At 51.8% G+C, this 22,666-nt stretch overlaps 9 protein-coding genes across 9 annotated transcripts; 4 read left to right on the forward strand and 5 right to left on the reverse strand.

Annotated features, from left to right (window-relative positions):
• Positions 1 to 68: 68 nt before the first annotated feature.
• Positions 69 to 3,560, reverse strand: ireA (bifunctional endoribonuclease/protein kinase IRE1; the record flags this gene model as incomplete). Its single annotated transcript, XM_043269307.1, has 1 exon — positions 69 to 3,560. The coding sequence occupies one exon, from the start codon at positions 3,558 to 3,560 to the stop codon at positions 69 to 71; it is 3,492 nt and encodes a 1,163-aa protein (XP_043125242.1).
• A 1,582-nt stretch (positions 3,561 to 5,142) lies between these two features.
• Positions 5,143 to 6,667, reverse strand: Aspvir_006100 (glycoside hydrolase family 76 protein; the record flags this gene model as incomplete). Its single annotated transcript, XM_043269308.1, has 3 exons — positions 5,143 to 5,724; positions 5,800 to 6,494; positions 6,571 to 6,667. The coding sequence occupies 3 exons, from the start codon at positions 6,665 to 6,667 to the stop codon at positions 5,143 to 5,145; spliced, it is 1,374 nt and encodes a 457-aa protein (XP_043125243.1).
• A 1,752-nt stretch (positions 6,668 to 8,419) lies between these two features.
• Positions 8,420 to 10,203, reverse strand: Aspvir_006101 (chaperonin-containing T-complex subunit CCT2; the record flags this gene model as incomplete). Its single annotated transcript, XM_043269309.1, has 4 exons — positions 8,420 to 8,479; positions 8,536 to 9,910; positions 9,989 to 10,146; positions 10,201 to 10,203. 4 exons carry the CDS (start codon positions 10,201 to 10,203, stop codon positions 8,420 to 8,422), a joined length of 1,596 nt encoding a protein of 531 aa, XP_043125244.1.
• Positions 10,204 to 10,461: 258 nt separating this feature from the next.
• Positions 10,462 to 12,469, forward strand: Aspvir_006102 (WD40 repeat domain-containing peptidylprolyl isomerase; the record flags this gene model as incomplete). Its single annotated transcript, XM_043269310.1, has 3 exons — positions 10,462 to 10,537; positions 10,606 to 10,983; positions 11,037 to 12,469. The coding sequence occupies 3 exons, from the start codon at positions 10,462 to 10,464 to the stop codon at positions 12,467 to 12,469; spliced, it is 1,887 nt and encodes a 628-aa protein (XP_043125245.1).
• Positions 12,470 to 13,111: 642 nt separating this feature from the next.
• On the reverse strand, positions 13,112 to 14,064 carry Aspvir_006103 (uncharacterized protein; the record flags this gene model as incomplete). The annotated part of the gene is made up of 2 exons (XM_043269311.1): positions 13,112 to 13,511; positions 13,577 to 14,064. The coding sequence occupies 2 exons, from the start codon at positions 14,062 to 14,064 to the stop codon at positions 13,112 to 13,114; spliced, it is 888 nt and encodes a 295-aa protein (XP_043125246.1).
• A 1,794-nt stretch (positions 14,065 to 15,858) lies between these two features.
• Positions 15,859 to 16,814, forward strand: Aspvir_006104 (putative short chain oxidoreductase/dehydrogenase; the record flags this gene model as incomplete). The annotated part of the gene is made up of 3 exons (XM_043269312.1): positions 15,859 to 16,151; positions 16,204 to 16,385; positions 16,435 to 16,814. The coding sequence occupies 3 exons, from the start codon at positions 15,859 to 15,861 to the stop codon at positions 16,812 to 16,814; spliced, it is 855 nt and encodes a 284-aa protein (XP_043125247.1).
• A 457-nt stretch (positions 16,815 to 17,271) lies between these two features.
• On the forward strand, positions 17,272 to 18,421 carry Aspvir_006105 (NAD(P)-dependent alcohol dehydrogenase; the record flags this gene model as incomplete). Its single annotated transcript, XM_043269313.1, has 3 exons — positions 17,272 to 17,560; positions 17,618 to 18,079; positions 18,147 to 18,421. The coding sequence occupies 3 exons, from the start codon at positions 17,272 to 17,274 to the stop codon at positions 18,419 to 18,421; spliced, it is 1,026 nt and encodes a 341-aa protein (XP_043125248.1).
• Positions 18,422 to 18,695: 274 nt separating this feature from the next.
• On the forward strand, positions 18,696 to 19,364 carry Aspvir_006106 (uncharacterized protein; the record flags this gene model as incomplete). The annotated part of the gene is made up of 1 exon (XM_043269314.1): positions 18,696 to 19,364. One exon carries the CDS (start codon positions 18,696 to 18,698, stop codon positions 19,362 to 19,364), a length of 669 nt encoding a protein of 222 aa, XP_043125249.1.
• A 287-nt stretch (positions 19,365 to 19,651) lies between these two features.
• Aspvir_006107 (allantoate permease family MFS transporter) lies at positions 19,652 to 21,558 on the reverse strand (the record flags this gene model as incomplete). The annotated part of the gene is made up of 7 exons (XM_043269315.1): positions 19,652 to 19,950; positions 20,002 to 20,268; positions 20,362 to 20,860; positions 20,939 to 20,992; positions 21,041 to 21,221; positions 21,270 to 21,349; positions 21,400 to 21,558. 7 exons carry the CDS (start codon positions 21,556 to 21,558, stop codon positions 19,652 to 19,654), a joined length of 1,539 nt encoding a protein of 512 aa, XP_043125250.1.
• Between the last annotated feature and the right edge of the window lie 1,108 nt (positions 21,559 to 22,666).

Below are 22,666 nucleotides of genomic sequence, written 5' to 3' on the forward strand. Positions count from 1 at the left end.
GAGTTTTATATATTCAGTAAATGTCTAAGTATATATCAAATACTCCAAAATCATCGAAAACAACCCATCTACTCAACCGGAGAGAAATATCGTTTGAACCGGTCAATCTTCGTCAAACGCAGCTCCACGATGACGGAGTGGCAGCTCATTAAAAGACTGGGAAACCGAACGGTCCAGAAATTCAGATACCCCTCTGGCAAGCCGCCAACATGTGCCTTGAGATGTACCGGCATGTCGTTGTAATGATTGCGCTTGTTACGTAGGGCCCGGAGAAGGTCCAACATCTTCGAGCCCGTGTACTTGCGCTGCTTGCCGAGGTTGTCCTTGAAATCCTTGGGCAGAAGACGTAGGAAATCCATCTCAGGGCCCATCACACGACAAGCCACGGATTCCAGACACAAAAGGGCGTCCGAAGGAGGGTCCCGTGGCTCGAACTCGAAATGATCCGATACGTCGCAGAGGAAGCTGAGACGATCGGACGGGTTCCAGAAAAAGGGATGCATCAGAACGGCACTGGCGTCGGGTCTGGGAAGAGTCAGTAAATATGCAACAGCCTGGAGAAAAGGAGGAGCTAACCGTTTGCGAGGGTCCAGAGATAACATTGATCGGATCAGGTCGTCTGCTTCAAAGGCGTAATCGCCAAGGCGCTGGAGTTCGTCCAGGTTGAAGTTGCCCTTGACAATATTCGCCTCCCGCATGAACTTCCCGTTCTTGTCGAACGGGTGGCTACCCCGCGTCAACACGTAATAGAAAACGCACCCCAGGGAGAAGATGTCGATAGCGCGAGTTGCTCGTCTGTTGGTTTGCGGATCCACAACCGCTGGCTCAGACGACTCGGTATGCTGAGACTCGCCGCCTTGGATGGCGGAGCGGTTGTCGTCGTCTACCAGTAATTCCGGAGCTCGCCAACCAGACGTACCTGCGGCATGCGCTGTAGTTGCTCGGAACGAGCTCTGGTTATCATCAAGCTTCTTGCATAGACCAAAGTCAGAGATGAGCAGTCGCAGAGACCGCGTCCCTGTGCGTCCTCGAGGCATGGCCACAAGAATGTTCTGCGGCTTCAAGTCTCTATGCACAATCTTGAGTGAATGCAGGTATCGAACACCAGCAATGATCTGACGCAGGATATCTGGCATATCCAAGCCACCCTGAACCAGCTGGGGATAATCACCCGGACGTTCAATCAAGTCCTGGAGAGACGCAGGGCACAGCTCCAAAGCGATGTAAAGGAAACCGGACGCTTGCTCGCGGCAGAAATAACGAATCACGTTGTTATGGTCGTCACTCTCCTGCAACAGTCCAACTTCATGAGAGGCGATGTCATAGAACTCAACCAACATACGTTTGACCGCAACATCCCGACCATCGAAGGATCCACGATACACGACCGTTCCATGACTGCCATGACCGAGAACAACGTCGCTGAATACCTTGAGTCGACCAATCTGAAGAACACCATCCATTTCGACAACCTCGTTGGACACGGTCCGCACTAACTGGACGTCAGGCTCCAGACGGGACTGAGGCTGCAGGTTGTTCACTTGATCAACAACTCGGTCCGCCCGATCCTTTGATTCACCTTCCGGATCAGGCTTCTTTCCGCGTCTGTGACTCTTACCGCCCCGTCTACCTCGGCGGGCTTTTTTCTTAGGCTTCTCAGGTGACCCGGCGTGGTCCAGTTCCTCGACATCGTCGTCACTGTCAGGGCCGCGGGAGGGTTCTCGAATTTTCACTCGAGGGGTGGAATCAGGGCCAGCGGCACTCCGGTCTCGGTTCGGTTTGGGGGTTGCATCGCGTTCTTGTTGCTCTTCAGGCACCTCGACCTCGACCGTGAGGTTCGATATCGGTCTGCTGGGACTGGCGTCACTTTTAAAAGGATGGTTTCCGACAACAGGAGTGGAGGGAGTCGACAGCGGTGGCTGAGCGTAGGAAGCGATAATGTTCTTGACGTCCAGTTTCTGTTTGGCGAGTTCCTGTATGTTGTGGGAATTGAAGTAGATGAAGACACCAAAGAACAACAGTAGGATGGTCACGAAGATATCAACAGCGTTATCCCAGCCCTTTCGGATAATTGTACTGTGCCGCAGGGCAGGTGGTAGTGCCAATTCGGAGGGGGTGCGCATCAATTCTCTGGGGGTATCATTAGCTAGCTCTAGGGGGGATGACCCTGAAATACTAGGGATACTGTGGGCGATCCGGGGACTATTCAGCGAATGAACTCCGGCCAGCGCATCACGCTGTTGACTAGTTGACAAGCTGGACAGGGACTGGCCGAGGCGTAGGTAGTCTTTCTCGTAGCACTGAGCCATTTTGGCCCGTCCTGTCACCAGCGGGTAAGTCTCCTCGGACATTGCAAACCAACCGCCCGCCGAAGTGCAATCAACAAACACCCTCGTATCTCTGTCATCCAACGAGCCGTAATCTGGATCAGGTGGCTGCAGGGGCTGCGATAGAAGCACAAGCGGAGTGGCTGCTTCGGGTGATTCGACGTTTATAGGGCGTGCGACATCGAAAACACGAACCACAGGAGACGAAAAACGCTGGGTGTAACGAGGACGGTCCATTCGTGAGTGATCAAATCCCAACACCACTCCATCATGCATGCTGTAAATATGGCTCTGATCCATCGTCCGGAAGTACTGGCTCTGAAGATCCATGTCGCGATTGTTGGCCGTCCATTCGGAGTACTTCAACGTGCAGATCGGATCACCAGTCTCCGTATTTTGTATCGCAACCGCATACTCAACACGACCGAGTACCAGGGTGCCGGAAGGCGTATCGCACTCCTCAGCTTCCAGGTCAAACCCGTCGACCTTGCGGCACCCGTGCCCAGAGGTAATAGGGCCTCTGGAGCTGAAAACTCGTAAAATATTTCCAGTCCGTGCATCCACGGTATATAGTGTAGTCTCCTTCCGGGCCGTATAGGTAACGGCCGGGTCGGTCCCCGAGTAGGGAGTCTGCTCCACCAATTCCTTGACGGTCAACCCCAACTTCTGCAGCCCCGCATCCGGACCGGGGCTATATATATACAAACTGCCATCTTGACTCGGCTCGACAATCCAAAGGAAATCATCTTCGGGCTGAGTCCGATCGAAACTCGACCGGTTGGCTCGATGGTAGATGCTCTCGACCATGGGACTGCTCGGGACCTCCAGGGCCCAGCGGGCTGCGCCGGTCTTGCGATCGCGTGCGTGAATGGAACCGTCGACGGTCGCCAGTAGGACAAAGTCCTCAACCTCCCAATCTTGCAGAGACCGCGCGTGAAGCTGCGGTGCCAGGCCGGCAGACGAACTGCTGGCTTGGGCAGGACGGGCTCGAACGGCGCGGCCGGGGCCCGCCAGAGCCATGGTTGCTAGGGCGCTCGCATCGTTGGATTTCACGTTTATAGTGGGAAGGGGGTTATGGTCGAAAGAACGATGTGTCGGAGGGAGAGGAACGGACAAGGTCGAGGGCAGGTCATCATGTTCCTGCAGCTGCTGCGGAGCAACAAGAACTGGGAGCAGAAGTAGGGCGACGCTGGCGGGGAGGGTCGTACGGGCGCCAGGCAGCCGCCACCGCATGGTGAAAAGCTACAACGTCGGCAAAACGATGAGGCTTTGCAGGTAATCAATCACTGTAGGACGAAGATGAGGCTTTCATCAGGCACTTCTCGAGGGGAAAGGGAGAAGATCACGACAGGATGACGAGAAGCGAGGCCGGTGAAAGAAGTGTGTGGAAATGTGTGGTTCGGACGGAGAGTGCGGAGGGGGGCGCCGTGGTACTAAAACGGGACACTTCAGGCGTTCAGGAACCAATAGTGACGCGATACTAGTTGGTGGAGGGGAACAAAGGACGATCTGGCCTCGATGGAGGAGACTGGAGATCGACTATAAAGGTTTATTCTCCTCGTAGTTGAGCACCCGAACCTGTTGGCATGGGAAGAAAGAGGAACAATAAATGAATATATGGCGTACGATGTAGGAATGAACGGAGAGATCAAAAAGCGCGAGTGTGCGAAGGGAAAAAACCCGTAGCGAGAATTCAAGGAGAAGGAATGAATTAACTAAGGGGGGAGTTAGGGGAACTAAAGTACTGAAATAACGCGAGGCAGACCAATATAATAGGCCATTTTCACCCCAAGAATTCGCAATAATATACTCTTAGGGTAATGCATATTTCTTGTGACACCGATGGAAGGCGACCGAAAGGGCTGAGTCGTGTAAGGGCGAGTCTTGACTGGCGCCGGCCCACGGAGAATTGTCGCACTGCCTCCGCACTTCACATAGCCCGCTGTCAATTTTTAAAAAGTAATTGATCACCCCCACAGACATGCTCAAAGCAACAACAATTAATGGCTTACTTACAGTTACGCCTGTGTCAAGTAGATTTTCTGTCCAATAGCTGCGTACTCTGTAAGGTAGGTGGGAAAGCCAAGGTACCCCTCTCATGAGCAGCCTAGTAGGAGACGGAGACCAGGGAGAATCCAGGTTACAATACGTCCATTCCTTTCAAGGTGTGAGTGGGGCAAGGCTCTAATAAACAATGCTGATTGATCGAAAGATGAAACATAGCCCCTCGCTGGTAATGATACTGTACTGAAGTTCTTTGAGGAGGAATCAGCCTAGATCATTCACATGGAATTGTCTTCAACCGCAATTTAGGAGGTGGAATGGGGTTCGTTATTACCAGGATAGCCTAAATAGGTGGTTTTATTAATGTCTGGCGACCTTTCTCCAGGCTAGATAGAAGATTTCCATCATCATTAGTTTCAGGAGCATCGCGTCACACAGTTGGTCTGGTTGAGAGTCCATAGAGAGGAACAGAAGATATACTTACTGTATGAGAGCCACGGACCTACACTGTATGTGTCACTCATTAGACGCTAAGACAGTGTTCCGTATTGAAAAAAGCCATAATCAAAGAAGAATTGAAATTATCAAGATCTTTCGCTGCTCCGGACGCCTCAACTCCTACCTTATCACAGAGAAGCCTAGATCGGAGGTCACACAAGTCCAATGGAATACAAATAGTAACAGGCAACCGTAGCACAAAAGGGGCGGATTAAAGGAGGACGCGGGTCCATGTGCTCTCCTCAGATGCCGAACATCCGCAGCTATATACAGATCATGATCGCGTAACATGGAAGCGGATCGCTGGACGTCTTTACCTCCCATACACCATCCAGGTCACTGCTGCGATCCAACCAGCGAGGAAAAGCACAGTCACAATTCCTGCACCAGCACGATCCCCCGTTGTGACTGGTTGCGGTTGAGGGGCGGCTTGCTGTGTCCCTGTGCCCGCGCTCGCGTTACTCTTACTCGTACCTCCAGTGTCTGCGGTCAACGGCCCCTGAGCCTGCACCTTATGCGCAATCATCGTGGACGAAAAAACGCTCAAAGCGCTCATCTGCTCCTCTAAATTACTCGTTCCATCAAAGGTGTCCTGATGCCAACGCCGCCCGCAGACAGTCTGATTCGTACCGCCAGAACACTGTTTGGCTGCCGCAAGTGCCGACTGCTGGATCCTTGGGATGATCTCGGACGACGTGTACGGGACGATGGTGGTCATAAAAGTTAACCAGGAGGAAAGGAAGCCCTTGAAACAGTCCTGGTTGCGATCACACTTCATGTTCGGCTCGCAGGCAATTTCGGACATGACCATGCCATTCTGGAAGGGGAAGAACCGCGAGAACGTGGTGCCGAGTAAGCCATCAAGACCCGTCTTCCATTTGTCGCCTCCATTCGTCTATGTCTTGTCAGTCCGGTCTCCTTATTTCATAGCATTATAACAAGGTCTCGAGTGAGAGGGTGCGGAACGTACGTAATTATACATATAAGCGGCACCACTGATATAGGTACCATAGTTATACGTCCATTGAAGGTCTCCATGGTCCGTACACTCAGTCTCGGTCGTAGTGGTATCGGCGATGGTCCAGTCCGACTCCTTGAGCAACGGCGTCGTCGCAGACCAATCCCATATTCTCTCCGCCCACTGCGAGTATGTCTCGTTGTTGGTATACCGCGCGAGTCGTGCCGCAAGCTGGAAGAGACCGCCATTCGAGATGGCGTTCTTGGTCCGGTAGCCGTCCTGGTACGTAGAGATTTGCCAGCGCAGGCCACCGTGGCAGGTGGACGTGTCCCAGCGCGGCACCTGAGTGTTGAACACACCCTGCGCAAGCGACACCCACGACGGCTGGCCGTCTTCCTCGGGGTAGTTGAGCTCCGCCGCAGTCATAGCGGCCAATCCCCAGAAGACTTGGTCGTCGTTGCCGAGGTAGTTACTGTAGTTCGAAGGGAAGTAATCGTTGTTGCCCTTCTGAAAGTACATACCCTGACTGGTGACTTCGTTGTACGATGTGTCGCCGGTCCAGTACCAGTACTGAATTAAAGTCATGAACATGGCGCCGCCTTCCCACCACGTATCGGGCAATTTTCCAGGAATCTGGCCGGTCTGGTTGCCAGTGTAGTTACTCATCATGTTGTAGGCCGCCGTCGCAGCCGCATTCTTGATCGATTCTGCGGTCCGCCCAATGATTAGCAATTGCGACACAGGTCATAGCAAGCCTGGACTCAGATGAGGCGATATACATACGAACATCATTAATGTCAAGCTCGAGCGCGGTGACCGCTCCTTGACCGGCAAGGATGACAGCCACCAAGCTCGTCCACATCCGCCGCGATAGATTCATTGTCGGAGATCACAAGAGATTAAAATCCAGCAAGAGACTGGAAAGATCGGGGCATCGAATCAAGATCAGTAAGAGCGCATGAGGCGCCAGGCAAGCGAGCGCAAAAATTCGCGAGACGGGCAGGTCAGATGAAGAATGCCAGGAATGTCCGGAGAAGGTAGGTACTAGGTAGATTACTAAGAACTAACGAGTAGCCATGCGACGTCACTGCGGAGCCGAAAAAAATAAAAAAAATGTAAAAAGGTACAAAGATCGGCGGCCGAGGAAAGACGAGACGATTTAAGGCACAAGGGATGGAGGGGCGGACAAACGAGGGAGATGGACAAATCCTCACAGAAGTTGACAAAGCAGAGGTTGGAAGAAAGGATGGGGAGGGAAAAGAGCGCAGGTGGTCAAAGGATGGATGGTTCGAAGGGATTGATTATTAGTTAATTTACCCGTAGTTATTATGATTGTCAATGTCAGTACGAAGACGGGATTAATTGTAAATCGGATGCTTCATTCGCTGAATGCAGGGAATCCACTACCTTACGACATCACCCTCGGGTAGCAGCTAAGATAGTAAGCCCACAGAGTACAGAGTACGGATACATGAAGGATTGGAGGTACCTTAGGATCTACTTTAAAAATGCACAGCCAGGATGGACAGACTAGTGAGACTCTATTCAGTAAGAAGAAGTAAGGATGGCCCTGAAATTACGATGAGAGAGGCACGATATCCACCTGATTATCAGACAGTTATCTAGATAGCCAAAAAACCAAGAGAGAAAAAGAAAACAAGCCTCTGGGACTCAGGGTCTTGGTCCTCTTGGTCCCTTGAAGAGAAAATCCCCACTCGAAGCAAAATCAAACCCGCATTCGGACAGTCCGGGTCAGGGACTGTCACAAGTGCCATGAATCTGCGCTGCAAAAAGAACGCGCAATGTGCCCCAGAAGCCTGTTCCTCCAGGCTCTCACTGGCTCCAGCGGTCCAACGTCGGAAAGGCAGTGGAACCTGAGATCGCCTTGGCTAACTGCTACTGTACAAAATAGGCAAGTGATCCTTATGCTTCAAATACCTCTCAGGAGCCCAAGGATTAAGGAAATTTGTATATCAAGCATCAAGTAAAAGGCTGGATAGAAACCATATTATGATCTATTACTCACAATGGCTATCAACTGCGGAGTAGGAGCGTCGTCTTGTGTCCCTCAGGACTCTCAGATCCCCCGGCTAAAAATAGCAGCCGCTAACCACCAAGACCTTGGCCCCGTTGCTTAAATCGCCCAGCCATTTGACATGTTTTACATGCTTCTCTACAAGTCTACCTTAAGTACACGTTTGGATCGTATCATCAACTGTAAAAACGAATGAAGCCATCAAAATCCCTCTTATTTACTTGAAAGTTACAAAGGGATGACGGATGACAAGATCAGTGCTTCTGCTGTCCTACTGGGACGATCAGAAATCAAATGTGCCACAGTATGCGTTCTTAGGTCTGCGGACTCACTGTCTCCTTCGAGTAAATAAAGCAGCGGGGAAGCAGCGGGCTGATCCCAAGAATGTTCAGCGCCCTGAGCCATATATGTATTATCTTTTAAGACGAATGATCACAGTATTACGCACTTTCTTTGGGATGACGACAGACAAAAGGTCTACATGAGGAGAATACTGACTCAAACTTGCTGATCAGGCCCGGAGATATTTAATTTATTATCATCATTCGCGCTGTATCATAAATCTTGTACTGAAGACAGACTATTTTCTCCCATCCTTCACATACGCTCGCGTCTGCGAGGAGCAGCCCGGATAATGTTGTCGACACGCAGGAGAAGCTGTAGGGTATCGTTAGCTAAGAGTTTCTGAAAATCAAGTAAACGACCATGCTTACCTCCGCGGCTTCTGATGCCGAGGATACAACCGCCTTCTTCAGCTTGTAGCTCTCCACAACACCCAACTCTCGCATATCAGCAATACCACCGCCAGGGGTAAGCAAATCCAAACCAGAGCTGGTCATGCCGTTGTTGATGGCCTGGCGGAGTCTTGTAACCAGATCGCTCGAGTCCAAACCGGCATTGTCGGCCAGGATAGTAGGCAATTGCCGAAGAGCGTAGGAGAATGCGTCCACAGCCAGCTGCTTCTTGCCGGTGGTGTTCTGGGCCGCCTGTTCGACGGCCTTGGACATCACCATCTCGGCACAGCCACCGCCCAGTGTGACCCGGGGATCCTTGACAGTCTGAGAGAGAACAGCCAGAGCATCGTGGAGAGATCGCTCTGCCTCATCGAGAAGCTGCTCGGTGGCACCGCGCAACACGATGGTGCACGCCTGACCGGCAGCCACGCCCGAGAACTTGATGAGGGTATCCTCGCCAATGATAACTTCCTCAATAACATCGCACTGGCCAAGCTTGACCTGTTCGGGGTGATCGAAGGTCGAAGCAATCTCGCCACCAGTGACCAGGGCAAGACGCTCAATGCCGTCGAAGTCGGCATGCTCGATGGACACAATACCTGCCTCGGTGAACAGCTGCTCGGGCCAGTTGTAAATGAGTTGACGGTTGACGAAGCAGTTGATGCCGTGAGATTTGATCCGCTCAACCTTGGCTCTCATCTTTTCGCGCTCCGCCTTCTCCAGCTCGGCCAGTTTGCCCGTTGACTCGACCTTGACCCGTGCACCGAAGATCTTGACCTTGTCAGTGTCCATGGCGGTGTTGGCAACCAGGATCTTGGCATTCTCCAAGCGCTTGGGCTGGTTCACGCCGATCTTCTTGTCAAGGATGAAGCCTTCGTCCAGGTACGAGTCGCCGAGCTTGCCGCCGGCCTTTTTGATGATCTGGATGTGGCTGAGGTCGGTCGAGCCCTTCAACCGGAGAACTGCATCGCAGGCGAGAGTAGCAAAGTGTTCGCGGTCCTGAGCCAGCACCTTGGAGCTGAGGGTTGTCCGAGCGATAGCGTGAAGATCTTTCCGGAAAGCCTCCATATCCTTGCTTCGGTCGACGGCAGTCTTTTCAAGGGCCTCCAGAGCGGCCTTGCTGGCTATCCGGTAGCCTTCGATGATGGTCTGAGGATGGATCTTGCGGTTCACGAGCTTCTCTGCCTCACGCAGCAACTCCGCTGCCAACACCGTCACGGATGTCGTTCCGTCACCAACTTCATCGTCCTGGACCTTGGAGATGTTCACCAGCACCTTGGCCGCGGCGTTATCGAGGGCAATAGACTTGAGGATAGTAGCACCGTCATTTGTTACGAGGATGTCGCCGGTTGACCTATTTTACCCCCGAGAGTCAGTTCTGCAAGCTCATTTACAGCAAACCCCGCATTGCCAGGAGACCACCCCCACGTACGCTGACTGAAGGATCTTGTCCATTCCCTTAGGACCTAATGTGCTTTTCACCAAGTCACCAACAGCGATGGCACCGACAAAGGCGGACAGACGTGCATTCTCGCCCTTTTCTTCGATAACATCATCGGCAAAGATCTGTGTGGGATTGGCGAAGGACGCCTGCAGGTGGTCAGCATTTTGCAAATTAAAGTGTTAGTATAAGAGACGACGAACCATGATGAATAATAGATAATTAGAAGGTGGCTACCGGCGGGAGGAAAGCAGGCAGCTCAGGGGGGATACTGGCTCGAAATCACCGTTGAGGATTCAATAATAATGCGGGACGTCCAGAAAAGTTCGCGATGTGGCCCGAGCTCAAGTTGTAGCTACAGACCGCCCGCCTAAGAAGTACCTCTTGACAATCCCATTCGATCAATTCAAGCGCGCTCCTCGCTGTACCCTCTCAAAAGAAATCTCTCATATTTATCTTTTAAGATGGCGGATACTGACGAACAAGCGAAGCTTGCTGTCAATAAGCGTCCTCATGCTGCCATTGAAGATGAAGAGGATGGTGCGTTGGACCCTTCCCGAACAGCGTCTGATTCCGACTGAAAACAGGAAACTGATCTAGGCTTTCAGGAAATGGCTCATCCTCAGACGATGACTTCGGCCCAGCGCTACCCTCCGCTGATGCGCCGAAGAAAAAGCGACGCAAGCTACCCTTCGAGAAGGTCTACGTGAATGCGCTGCCCGTGTCTCCGCGGTACTCGAAATCGCTTATGCACAAGGAGCAGCTGTCATTCGTTACGATGACTCCCTACACAGACTTTCTTATCACGTCGTCGATGGACGGTATTGTGAAGTTTTGGAAGAAAATGGCCGTCGGAGTCGAGTTCGTCAAGGAATTCCGGGCGCATCCTGCGGAGATCAAGAGCGTCAGCGTCAGCGCCGACGGAAGGAGTTTTGCGACGGCTGGTGCGGACAAGACGATCAAAATCTTTGACGTTATCACTTTCGGTAGGCTTCATCTCTGTTGGGATTTCTAGTTTGTCAACTAATCGCTTGTCCAGATTTACTGGCCATGCTCTCCTTGGACTTCACACCGCGCTGTGTCTGCTGGGTACACCCTCGCGGCGCATCCCTCCCATTGCTAGCTGTGACGGACGAGGATAGTCCGATGATACACGTCTTTGATGGTCGTGGAGAGAACACCGCTCCCTTAAACACCGTCAAATCAATCCACCGTAGCCCCGTGGCAGCCATCGCCTTCAACAACGCATACGACTGTGTCATTTCAGCCGATCAGTCCGGAATGGTCGAGTACTGGCGCGCGAGCGACGACTCGTATGAGAAGCCGGATAATGTATTCGAGCTCAAATCCTCCACGAACCTGTTCGAGTTCAAGAAATCCAAATCCGTACCCGCGTCCATCACAGTATCACCATCGGGCGAGCAATTTGCAACCGTCTCATTTCCCGACCGGCAGGTCAGAGTCTTCGACTTCGCGACGGGCAAGCTCTACCGGAAATACGACGAATCTCTCACCACCATCACAGAAATGCAGCAAGCCGGCACAGCCCTGAACCCACTCGATGAGGTGGAATTCGGCCGCCGCCTTGCCATTGAACGCGAACTCGAAAATCCCATCACCCAACCTAAAATCAACGTTATCTTCGACGAATCAGGCCACTTTATAATCTACGGCTCCCTGTACGGTGCCAAGTGCATCAACACCTACACCAACCGCGTCGTCCGCGTCTACGCAAAGGACGAACCCTTCCGTCCCCTCAACCTAGCCATGTATCAAGGCCAACCACAAAAGAAAGGCATCATGACGGTCTCCATGGCCGCAAGCGCCAACCCTCTCCTCCAGGAATCCGAAGAACGAGACCCGATCCTCGTGTCGACGGGCTTCGCAAAGATCCGCTTCTACCTCTTCACCAACGAAACCGAGATCTCCAAATCCAGCCGGGACGTGCAGAACGAACGGCCCACGCAGGCCGACGCCCGCGAGGCAACCGCCAAAAAGGCCGCCGAGACGGGCACCTCGGCCATCCTCCACACCACAATGGGGGACATCCACTTGCGGCTGTTCCCGCAGGCGGCGCCCAAGGCGGTTGAGAATTTCGTCACCCATGCGCGCAACGGGTACTATAACAATACTATCTTCCACCGGGTGATCCGCAAATTCATGATCCAGGGCGGTGATCCGCTAGGTGACGGGACGGGCGGCGAGTCGATCTGGGGCGGGGAGTTCGAGGACGAATTCTCGAGTCTGAAGCACGACAAACCGTATACACTGTCCATGGCGAACGCGGGGCCCAACACCAACGGCAGTCAATTCTTCATCACGACGGAGAAGACACCTTGGCTGGATGGTAAACATACTATTTTTGGACGGGCGGTGCAAGGGTTGGACGTCATACACAAGATCGAAAACACCAAAACATACAAGGAGAAGCCGGAGCAGGACATCAAGATCGTGAGCATTACTGTGACTTGAGCGAGTGCGGCCAAGGATTTCTTTTCTGAACGCCTCATGACGACTGCCGTTTACTCTGAAGCCATCTATTTGCATGTAAATTACCCCGTGCGTATCTAGCAAGAGCCAAGAATTATTTTTCTTCCAGGTTTTGAAACAGCAAGATTAGCTTAGAGAGCCATTGTGAAAAGCCCGCTCGGCCTTCGAGCAGGACCGGAGGGCGCCTCTGTATCCTGTTGCATTTAACAGGACAGAGCCAAGGAAAGATCTAGCTAGACATTGCAAGCCAAAGAGATCCCAAAGCTCAGAGAACGCCACGTGAGGGGAATCAAAGGTACTATATCCCGCAAAAGATAGAACAGAGAAAGGGAGCCAAGAAGGCCGGACAACGTATGGACAAACATCGTACCACACTATAAAAAATGCGCACTGATTCGACAGCGAGGGGAAACAAAACATTTTCAAGAAGATTCAAAAGATGGACACGTAAACGCCGGATATATGCAAACCTGAGGTGTTGGTCATACCACCGAGTACCAAAACACCGAACAAAATCCAAGGAATGAGTTTGCAACCGCGGTGCGATGGCTGCTGAACCTCCGCATCATTCGACCAAGGAATTTGTCAATATCACCAACAAAATGACAAACAGCTGGCCGCGAATCATCGAGTAACCTCCCGAATCTCGATGTCGTCCGCCGACTGGGGGGCCTTTGCCAAACGCGACGAAGGGTGGCCAGACCGCGCTTTGGAGGGTACGACGTCTGTACGCGAACTACTGGCGATTGAATCGGAGCGCGGGTAACTTGACCGGGGCGGAGGTGCAAGACCGCCCATGTTCGACGAGAATTGACCAGGTTGACCGGGCCCTGGGCTGTGGTCACGCGCGCGGCCGGCGAACAATCCGCTCTCTGTTCCACTGCCGCTGCCGCCGACGCCATGATAGAGATTGGGATATTTGGCATCGTGGCGTTTCTTGAGCCATGTGGCTACTGCGGCAATGATACTGAATGCGATGATGAGGACAATAACCATGATGATCCATTTGTAGTGCCCGTCCCACCTGCAAGAATGTTGTCAGTAGCGGGATATGGAAGTAGTCGGGGCGCAATGCCGCGGTATGCTTACCAGGTCTTGGGTTTGGACTCCTCGGCCTGTACGTTTGAGCTTGAGGGAGATGTGGTTGCCGTAGCAGCTGATGTGACTGTGGTCGTGGCCCCTCCAGAATTGCCTCCAGAGTTGCCTCCAGAATTGCAATAATTGGTGTACCATGTCTGCAACAACTGTCTATCGGGTTCGCTGGTGCAGGACGAGTCGCAGGTCCCCTCAGGAGAGGTTTTGAGTTGAGATATCAGAGACGACTGGCAGAAGCAAGAGACATGGACTGCGTGTGTGTCTTCTGGACTAGCCAGGCAGCTGTCCGCTGCCTGCTGGAGCAACGAGCATGACAGACCGCATGCTGGGAACGAAGCGGAAGCGGCGGAAGGTAAGATGGTGTCGGTGGTCGCGAGAACAGTGGTCGTGAGGAGGAAGGCGATTATCAACAGATGGAATAGTCGACAGGTCGGCTTGAGAACAGCATTGTTGGCGGTCCAGGCCAACAGCCCATATGCCATGACGACGCAGGTTGAGACTCCGGTGGAGGCCGTCGGGTGGGAAGCTCACAGGAATAGATGGCCCACCATCATACGAAAAGGCGAAGAAAGAGGATGAAAGGGGACGGAGGAACAGGATAGTTTAATGTAAAAAGAGGAAGAGGATCAAAGGAATGACAAGCAATGGTCGATAGATGAGATCGAAAGAATGCTTCGATCAGATGAGATAACGGATGATCAACGAGGGAGACGGATTGGGCAAGGAAAGGAAATGAGAGAGAAGAGGAGCAGAAAGACAGACAGCACAAGACAAGACAAGGAAGAAACAAAATTCGGAACAGGGTCCAGGACTCAGCGGCAGAGTATTTCGTCTGACTCGTTAAAAATTATTATTATGAGTGAAATCCAGGCACAGACACTTGATGATGGAGACACTGGAGTACGGAGTTAAATTAAAAAGACCGCGTGGGTAAATGGTGGAATCAATAATAGGCAAATAGGCGGGAGGAAAAAGCAGCTCCGCAAGCGGCCGGAGCGAATACTGAAGACTAGACACATGACTAGCGGATGATTCAATGCAGCTGATTCGATTGCATGTTTAAATCCTGGTTGACAGCAGCCAATGCGTCCTTGGATCTAAATTGCGTCTCCAATGGATCCAATTTCCCCAAGGTCAGGCACTCAGGCACTCAGGCAGTATTGAGGCACTCAAGAAGTTACCTACTTTTCTGTTACCTCAAGGTTGCACTGGACACTTGACACTTTACAGTAGCATGGGAGATTCAAAATGGCCTTGTCCGGTTGCGGCACAATGTCATCTCAGTGTCTACACGAGCTGTCTGTCGATTAGATAAAGGAACATCGAAACTTGGCTTATAGTAATACAATATGAGTTGGAGGTTGTGTCTACCTGCGTGTCCAGTACTTCTGTACCCCATTCAGCGTAGGCTAAAAGAAGCGAATGCAACGTTTTGTACTACTAGTGTTCCCGCTATTGTCTTGCTGTTATTCTTGGCGTGATCTGTTCGATAAGACTCAAACTCCAACCATGGAGCTAGATAGAGATTGAGCTTCTGAGCTATCACGGAATAAAGTCACTGTGACTTCATATCCGGATAGAAACTCACTTCTCGTGGTCGCTGACAGAACATGGCATTGCTAGAACAGGAAATGATGCGCGGAATGGATCGACCGCTGAAGTGGTCCAGAACCGTGAGAGCTTCGATTTGTACGCTGGACACAGGTCGACTTCGCCAGGGGGAAGAATGTCAGCCTGAGGATCGATCTTGAAGAAGCTCGATCGAATCCTCGACCTCTCAAAGGTTAATTCTTATTTTGACATCAGAATAGTGTCGTTTCTTTCGTGACGATCTTGATGTGATGCCATGATTGCGACCGACGTCGCTTCGGTGGAGATGGTTGTTCACCATGCTACGAACGTTTGATGCGAGTTTCGCTATGCTTTTTCCGTCCTCGGATTGCTTGAGATACTTTTTACTGGACTATATTTGAGAGCTTGGAATATTGCCGTGTCCTACCCTCTTCATTGATATGGGCACCGGACGACGGAGACGCGGTCGGCGTTAATTCTAACATCTGTTTTTCAGTATATTTCCTGCAACATGATGATGATCAACGTCGGAGTTGACGGATTTTGCGCCAACTTAGCCCCGTCAACGCGGACCGATTTGAGTCATCAGTCGCAACATCTGGTCTCGGGTACAGGGTATATATATCCTAAATAAGCCGTGACTTCAATAAGAAAGATAATCCGAGAGATCGATCGCAATAGTAAAAGTCAGAAACACCAGTACAATGGCAGCACCTCAAACCTGGCTCATCACCGGCGCCTCGTCCGGCTTCGGGGCCATCCTCGCAGAAGCCGTGCTAAAAGCCGGTCATCGAGTCGTCGCGACCGCTCGAAACCCTGTCAAGGCAGCGCAGACTTATCCCCAGATCGAGTCGTTAGGTGGAACCTGGTTGCAGCTCGATGTGACCCGACCAGACGCAAAGGAAACAGTCGAGGAGGCCATCCGGAAGCAAGGACGGATTGACGTTGTCGTCAACAACGCAGGCTATGCTTTGCTCGGGAGTGTGGAGGATATGAGGTATGCCTTGTTATGACTCGTCGAGTGCATCAGCCTCATCTGACGATCGCAGCGAGGAGGAGATCCACCAACAGATCAACACCAACGTCTACGGACCTATGCGAGTCATCAAAGCCGCTCTTCCGTTCATGCGTGCCCAAAGGTCCGGTACAATTGTGAACATAAGCAGTATCGCAGGGTTACAGGCTCAGCCGTCGTCCTCACTCTACGCGGCCAGCAAGTTCGCTCTAGAGGGTACGTTCAGAAGAAAGACCGAAAGGATTGCCCGACTGACAAACACCAGGTTTCTCAGAGTCCCTTTCGAAAGAAGTCGCCCCGTTCAATATCCGAGTTCTCATCGTGGAGCCTGGCGCCTTTCGGACGAACTTCTTATCGGCCTATGCCACCCCAGCCGCGGGACTGAACCCGGCGTACGAAGGCACGACTATCGATCAAGCACTACAAGTCTTCCAGAGCTACAACGGGAAACAGGCAGGCGATCCGGTCAAGGCAGTTGAGCGAATCATCGATGTGGTGCAAGGGACCGGTATAGGTGCTGGCAAGACCGGTTGTCTCCGCTTGCCGTTGGGACGGGACTGCATCACACGGGCCAAGGCCAAGCTGGAGGAAGTGAGAAAGAATCTGGATGAGATGGAGGCGATTGCCTGCAGCACCGATCTGTGAATGCCAATAATATAGATTGAAGACAAAAGAGTTCCTTCGGCAGTTCATAGTGTGATAAACGCGAATTGTGTCCCCTTTGTGCTACCCGGCATGTTTTGAGGATGAAAGAATGCCTCAAATCCACTCTGACCTTTGAAGGTCAGGAGTTAAAGAATATGTCTAAAGTTCCTAGTCAACTCGTTGCCACCTAACGAGTGACGAATTGGTCCATCGTGAATGAAAAGCATCATTGCAGCCATCAAGCCGGACAATATGTCCGCCAATAAGGCCATTGTTCAGTAGTAGCGAGCTGCCACTGGTACCATGGGCGCCATTGGTCCTCAAAGCGTGATAATGACTTCACTCAGACGTTGCCCGCGATATACAAGCCTTACGACTGCCTGTCGAGAGAAGAAACAATATACACGTATCCTCCGACAGCAAACTCCAGAATCTAATTCATCAGTGTAAAGCCGCGATGTCCAAAACGATCGAATTCAATGTCTTCAAAGGCTCCGAGAGCGGGGACGTCAACCCCGACACGATCAGACGCACCATCCAGCCCTCGGAAGTCTTCGTCGAGATCTCGCACGCGGGCCTCTGCGGAACGGACCGGCTATTCAAGAACAAGGGCATTGCCCTTGGCCACGAGGGCGCAGGCACCGTCCGGGACGTTGGAAGCGCAGTAACCAACTTCAAGGTCGGCGACAAGGTTGGCTTCGGCTGGGTGCGCAAGGTGTGTGGACATTGCGACTTCTGCGTTAGCGGTATGTACTTTTACTTGATTTAATCCCTTTCGATTGATGGTAATTATATAATGCCAGGTCACGATCAATATTGCCAGCAGCGCGAGCAGTATGGCAAGGAGAACACCGAGATCGGTGCATTCGCTACCCACGCCGTCTGGCACGAGAGCATGCTGATCAAACTTCCCGATGACCTGGAGCCTGAGTATGCTGCTCCGCTGATGTGCGGCGGAGCGACTGTCTGGTGTGCTTTGACGTGCTACGATATCAAGCCTGGAGACCGAGTCGGGGTCCAGGGGATCGGCGGACTAGGGCATATGGCGATTCAATTTGCGTCAAAGCTAGGATGTGACGTGGTTGTGTTCTCGAGCTCCGCCGCAAAGAAGGACGAGGCGAAGGGCCTGGGAGCGAACGAGTTCCATACACTTGAGAACGGTGCTGTGCGAGATGCTGTGCGGCCGGTAAAGCATCTTCTCTGGTGTGGAAATGAGCCGCCGGATTTTACCAAGTTGGTGCCTCTATCCTTGACTTCGAGAGACTGTAGCTTACCTCTGTTCCAGAATCCTTCCGATTATGTCTCCCGACAGTACGATCTATCTGCTGACAGTGAGCACGCAACAACCCCCGCTGCCAGTCTTGCCGCTTATCTCGAACGGCATTCGGATTCAGGGCTCAGCAGTAGCATCGCGTGTGGCTGTCCGCAAGATGCTGCGATTCGTGTCACTGCACAGAATCCGGCCCATCATCATGACATGGCCGATGACAAAGGATGGAATCCAAGCTGCATTCCAGATCCTGGAGCAGGGCAAAATGCGGTACCGGGGAGTTATTGTGGGCCAGAGACATTTGATGGGGAAGCCTGCTGTAGAGAAAATGGGATGATAGTATAAAATTAAAGATTGGTTTGATGGCGATGAATCTATATCTCTGCAGCTGTTTCCGTTGTGCTAAAATCTGTAGAGTGTACGAGAGGTAGAGTGTGGATTGTAGTGGGTTGGTTTGCCGCGGCCCGCCCCGTCTACTCCTAGCCTGCCAGAAATCATCACCGCACCTCTTCATCTCAAAATACCTAATTGCCTACATCCACACAACTAATGGAACACCCAACATGACTGATTCGACACCGTCCTGTCCCCTAACTAACCCCGCAGATACCATGCCTCCAACGCGCGCTTCGAATCTCTCCCCCAATCTATTGAACGGCATCTTCACCTCCCTCAGCCAACCTTCCCGCCGCTGGTCCCTCCTCCGCACCCTCCAAAGCGACAACCCCCTCGACATCAACGGCGAGCTCCGCGGTACGGCATCGTTCCGCCCTCTGCGACACGGCTCCGCCGCCTCCGACCGCCGCGATGTAGTCTACCGCGAGGAAGGCGAGTTACCGAACACATTCGGGCCGGGACTACGCTGGACGAAGAAGTACATCTGGCGGCATGGGGTGAACGGGGGGATAAGCGTTTGGTTTGTGAAGGTGAAGCCGACTGCCAAACAGCTGGAGGCCAAGGAAGAGGAGGACGAGGCGGATTACCTGTTTCACAACTTTGATTTTGAAGGGCAGGGGCCTGACGGAGCGGAGATGGTGGACACGAAGGAGTCGACGTTTGTCACGCCGCCGGTGCCGCCGCCCGTCCCCGGACCGGAGGAGGATACGGCGGTGATCATGGCGAGGGGCAACCATCTGTGCATCAATGATATGTATCGGACTGCGTATGCGTTTCGGGTACGGCCTGAGTCTGGGGAAGTTGTGAGCTGGTCGAGTCGCCATGTTGTCAAGGGGCCGAAGAAGAATCAGGATATCGTGAATTTGTATCGGATGGAAGGGTGAGGGCACCAATGACGAGAATTACACGAGACGATTCGGATACGAAACGATATATGCTACGTGCAGACACAAACATGTGTTCCTTCTACATCAAGCCGGAGCCAGTTACCACTAGCTCCCATGACGATTTCCAAGATACGGTTCCCCCGGAGATGCCCGGGAAGATGCAAGGATGGATAGTTGGCACATGCGACGTTTTACCTCAACTACCAGGTACCATTTGTACAGCCTCAACCAAGGAAGTTGTATATCTCATTGGTATTTATCGATCATCAGCAATCATATCGCGCTCACAGCGTGTAAATGAAATCTGGCCTCTTATCTCCAAGAAGCTCGATCTGACTGCGGTCTAGTCCCTGAACCCAATGATCCCGATCTCCTCGCAGACGCTTACGGTTCTCGAGTCTGAGGAGCAGATACTGCACCAGGGAACCACCAAACTGGAACAGGACTAGATACGCCAGCACGGTACCATGGCCGGGATAGAAGTTGGGCGCGTCCTTGCCTCGGTAGATGTTGGAGGATACGATTCCGTTGAGATTACCCCAGCCAATGACGATACCAAGCGTTACACCTCGTTTGTACACACCTAGATCATGCTGTCAAATATTGCAATATTCATGGGCCTGGAGACGCTCACCTTCAGTGTTGTTGCTGGCCCAGGAGATGGTATTCGCAATGGCAGGATAAATGCCCATGGCTCCAAGGAATGTTCCCGCATACCGTGCTCCGGCTGTTTTGCAGCCGAGGAGCATTGCGAAACCGGTAATGCCGACGAGAGAGACGAAAATGTTGCAAATACCACGTTGGCGCGTGCGATCAGCGATGAAACCTACTGCAACAGTCACAATGGCCGCTGCTGCGTATGGTGGAACACTAAGCAGCTGGGCCTTGATGGAAGTGTACCCTTTTCTTGTCAGTCAATTCACTCGATGAAGATGTACTGCAACATACCCTTGATTCTGTTAGCATATAGAACCACGAATTGTCCTAAAGCAACTCACCAGCTGGTTGATGATGGTCGGTACGAAAAGCGAGAATGCATACAAGGACCCATCCGCTCCCATGTAAATGATAGCGCTGGTATAGGTCTTCCAATCTTTCAAACTAGCCCAGAAATAGGTCATCTTAAACTGCTCATGCTCCGCGCTAGACTGCTGGTCCTCCGCAAGGCGGCGCAGAACACGCTTGCGGTCCACCTCGGACAGAAACGTGGCCTCGTCGGGGAAGTCATGGACCATCCAGAACGACAAGACGCCAATGATGATGGTAGCCAGACCCTCAAGGATGAAAATCCACGACCAGCCTGGCCTGCCGCCAATTCCATCCATATGAGCAATGGCAGCAGCGAGAAGACCTCCGAAAGAGCCAGCGAGCGCAGCCGCAGAGAAAAAGATGGCCATGCGTACACCGAATTCTGTTCGCTTGTACCAGCAGGAGAGGAAGTAGCCGACCCCGGGGAAGAGACCGGCTTCGGTGAGTCCGAGAAACCATCGGACCTGTTGATTGTTAAGATCATATCGCACGACAATAGACGTAGGAACTGATCAACGAAAGGGTTGTAGGAAGGCACGCACCGCCATCAATCCAGACCAGTTATGCACAACACCCATCAACGTCATACATATGCCCTAGATGCCATTAGCTCGAACTTGCTGTAAGTACAAAGTAGCACATACCCATGCGAACATTATAGCAGGTATAAACCTGCTCGGTCGCCATCTCTTGAGCAGGACATTGGTGACCGGCTCGAAGATCGAGTATGAGATGAAGAAAATGGTCAAGCTATCGTTGTATTGGTCATTGGTCATACGGAGATCTTTCTGCAGGCCCGCTAGCTTTGCGTTGCCGATATTTGTACTTTAGAGAATTAATATAGCTCGTCGCATTCAAGTGAGAAGGACATACCGGTCTAAAAATGAAATCAAATACAACAAGCTAAGCCATGGGATCAGTCTGATGTCGAGCTTGCGAACGAGCGCGCGATCCTAGGGTCGGTGAGCCAAAGGTACTTGCTCAAATATTAAAGTCATCGTACTATCTTAGCTCGTTCCTCCGGACTGAGCCCTTCATCGGGATCTTCGAAGAGTTCGAGCTTTGATTTTGGGGCGAATTCATGCGACCCAGAACCCTTCTCCGCGTCGGATGCTCGGGGTACCTGGTCGACTGATGCTTTTTCATCCGTCGGTTGTGACATGATGATAACTTGCCGCTTAGTTACGGCAGTATGAGTATGTATTTAGTAAAGTAGAAGGAATAAGGACGGGAGACAAGCACTAATGACAGGGAAGGAAGACCGGACAAGATATGAGGGGAAGGCAAGGGGATGAAAGAAAAGAATTGTGTGTGTCGCCCACTACCGCTGATCTTTAGTAGCTCTAATATACCGCTGCGGAATAAGCAAGGTTCCTCCTCCCTAGTAGAGACGACATGAGAAGGATGAAGGATCATCATCTATTGAATTATAATACCACTAGGCCAAAAGGGTGTCAGAACATGGTCCTCATCAGTCTAGGGTCTCATATCCATAGTCATAGTGGTATTATATTTTAACAACATCATCACTGAGGGGTTCTGGACGAGGTGCGATGGATGGCTAGATACCATCGTTTCCACAAATTCCCCAACAAGTCTCGTCTCAATGACCGGCCTGGACGATCAATTGGGGATACCCCTTCTTGACTCCAAAAATTAGTCTACTAGACTAATTGATAAGCAAGAAGCATAGACTACCTCTCGTACCAGAGGGAATGTCAAGTCCGGCCCCTATCTCTACTTTCCGGAAGCGGGAGCCTTAGCGCGGGATGGCCACCCCGCGGGGCATCTCCAGCTTTGCTGACTTGCTCAAGGCTTGACTGGACCACTTCCGTCACAACATACACGTTTGTGTTGTTTGAATATGGAATTGATACCCTGAATGGCTACAAACTTAGGGCAAATATAAAAAGCATCGTCACAGAATCTTATTTACTAACAACTTAAAAACACGGATGGCCAAAGGATGTTTGGCAGAAAGTGCAGAAAGTCAAAACTCTAAAGCTGTTATTAGTGCGCTAGTGCTTGACGATCACGAGGTTGGACACAAACCGTAGGAATATGCAATTCTTTTCCTTAAGTCCGAAGGAAAGCATGCCCATGCTTATGCATCGCGCTTTGGCTACTAATACGAAGTGCAACCAATGCTGGCTCGTATCGGCCACTTGTCCAATCAAATTCTTTGAAACTGGCTAGACGTCGTTGGCTCATGGCTTGCCACAGCCCAACACAAAAGAGGAGATCATGAGAGGATCCGCTATCAGTGCATG

This window comes from Aspergillus viridinutans (genome assembly GCF_018404265.1).
Source record: "Aspergillus viridinutans IFM 47045 DNA, scaffold_4, whole genome shotgun sequence".
NCBI classification, from domain to species: Eukaryota; Fungi; Ascomycota; class Eurotiomycetes; order Eurotiales; family Aspergillaceae; genus Aspergillus; species Aspergillus viridinutans.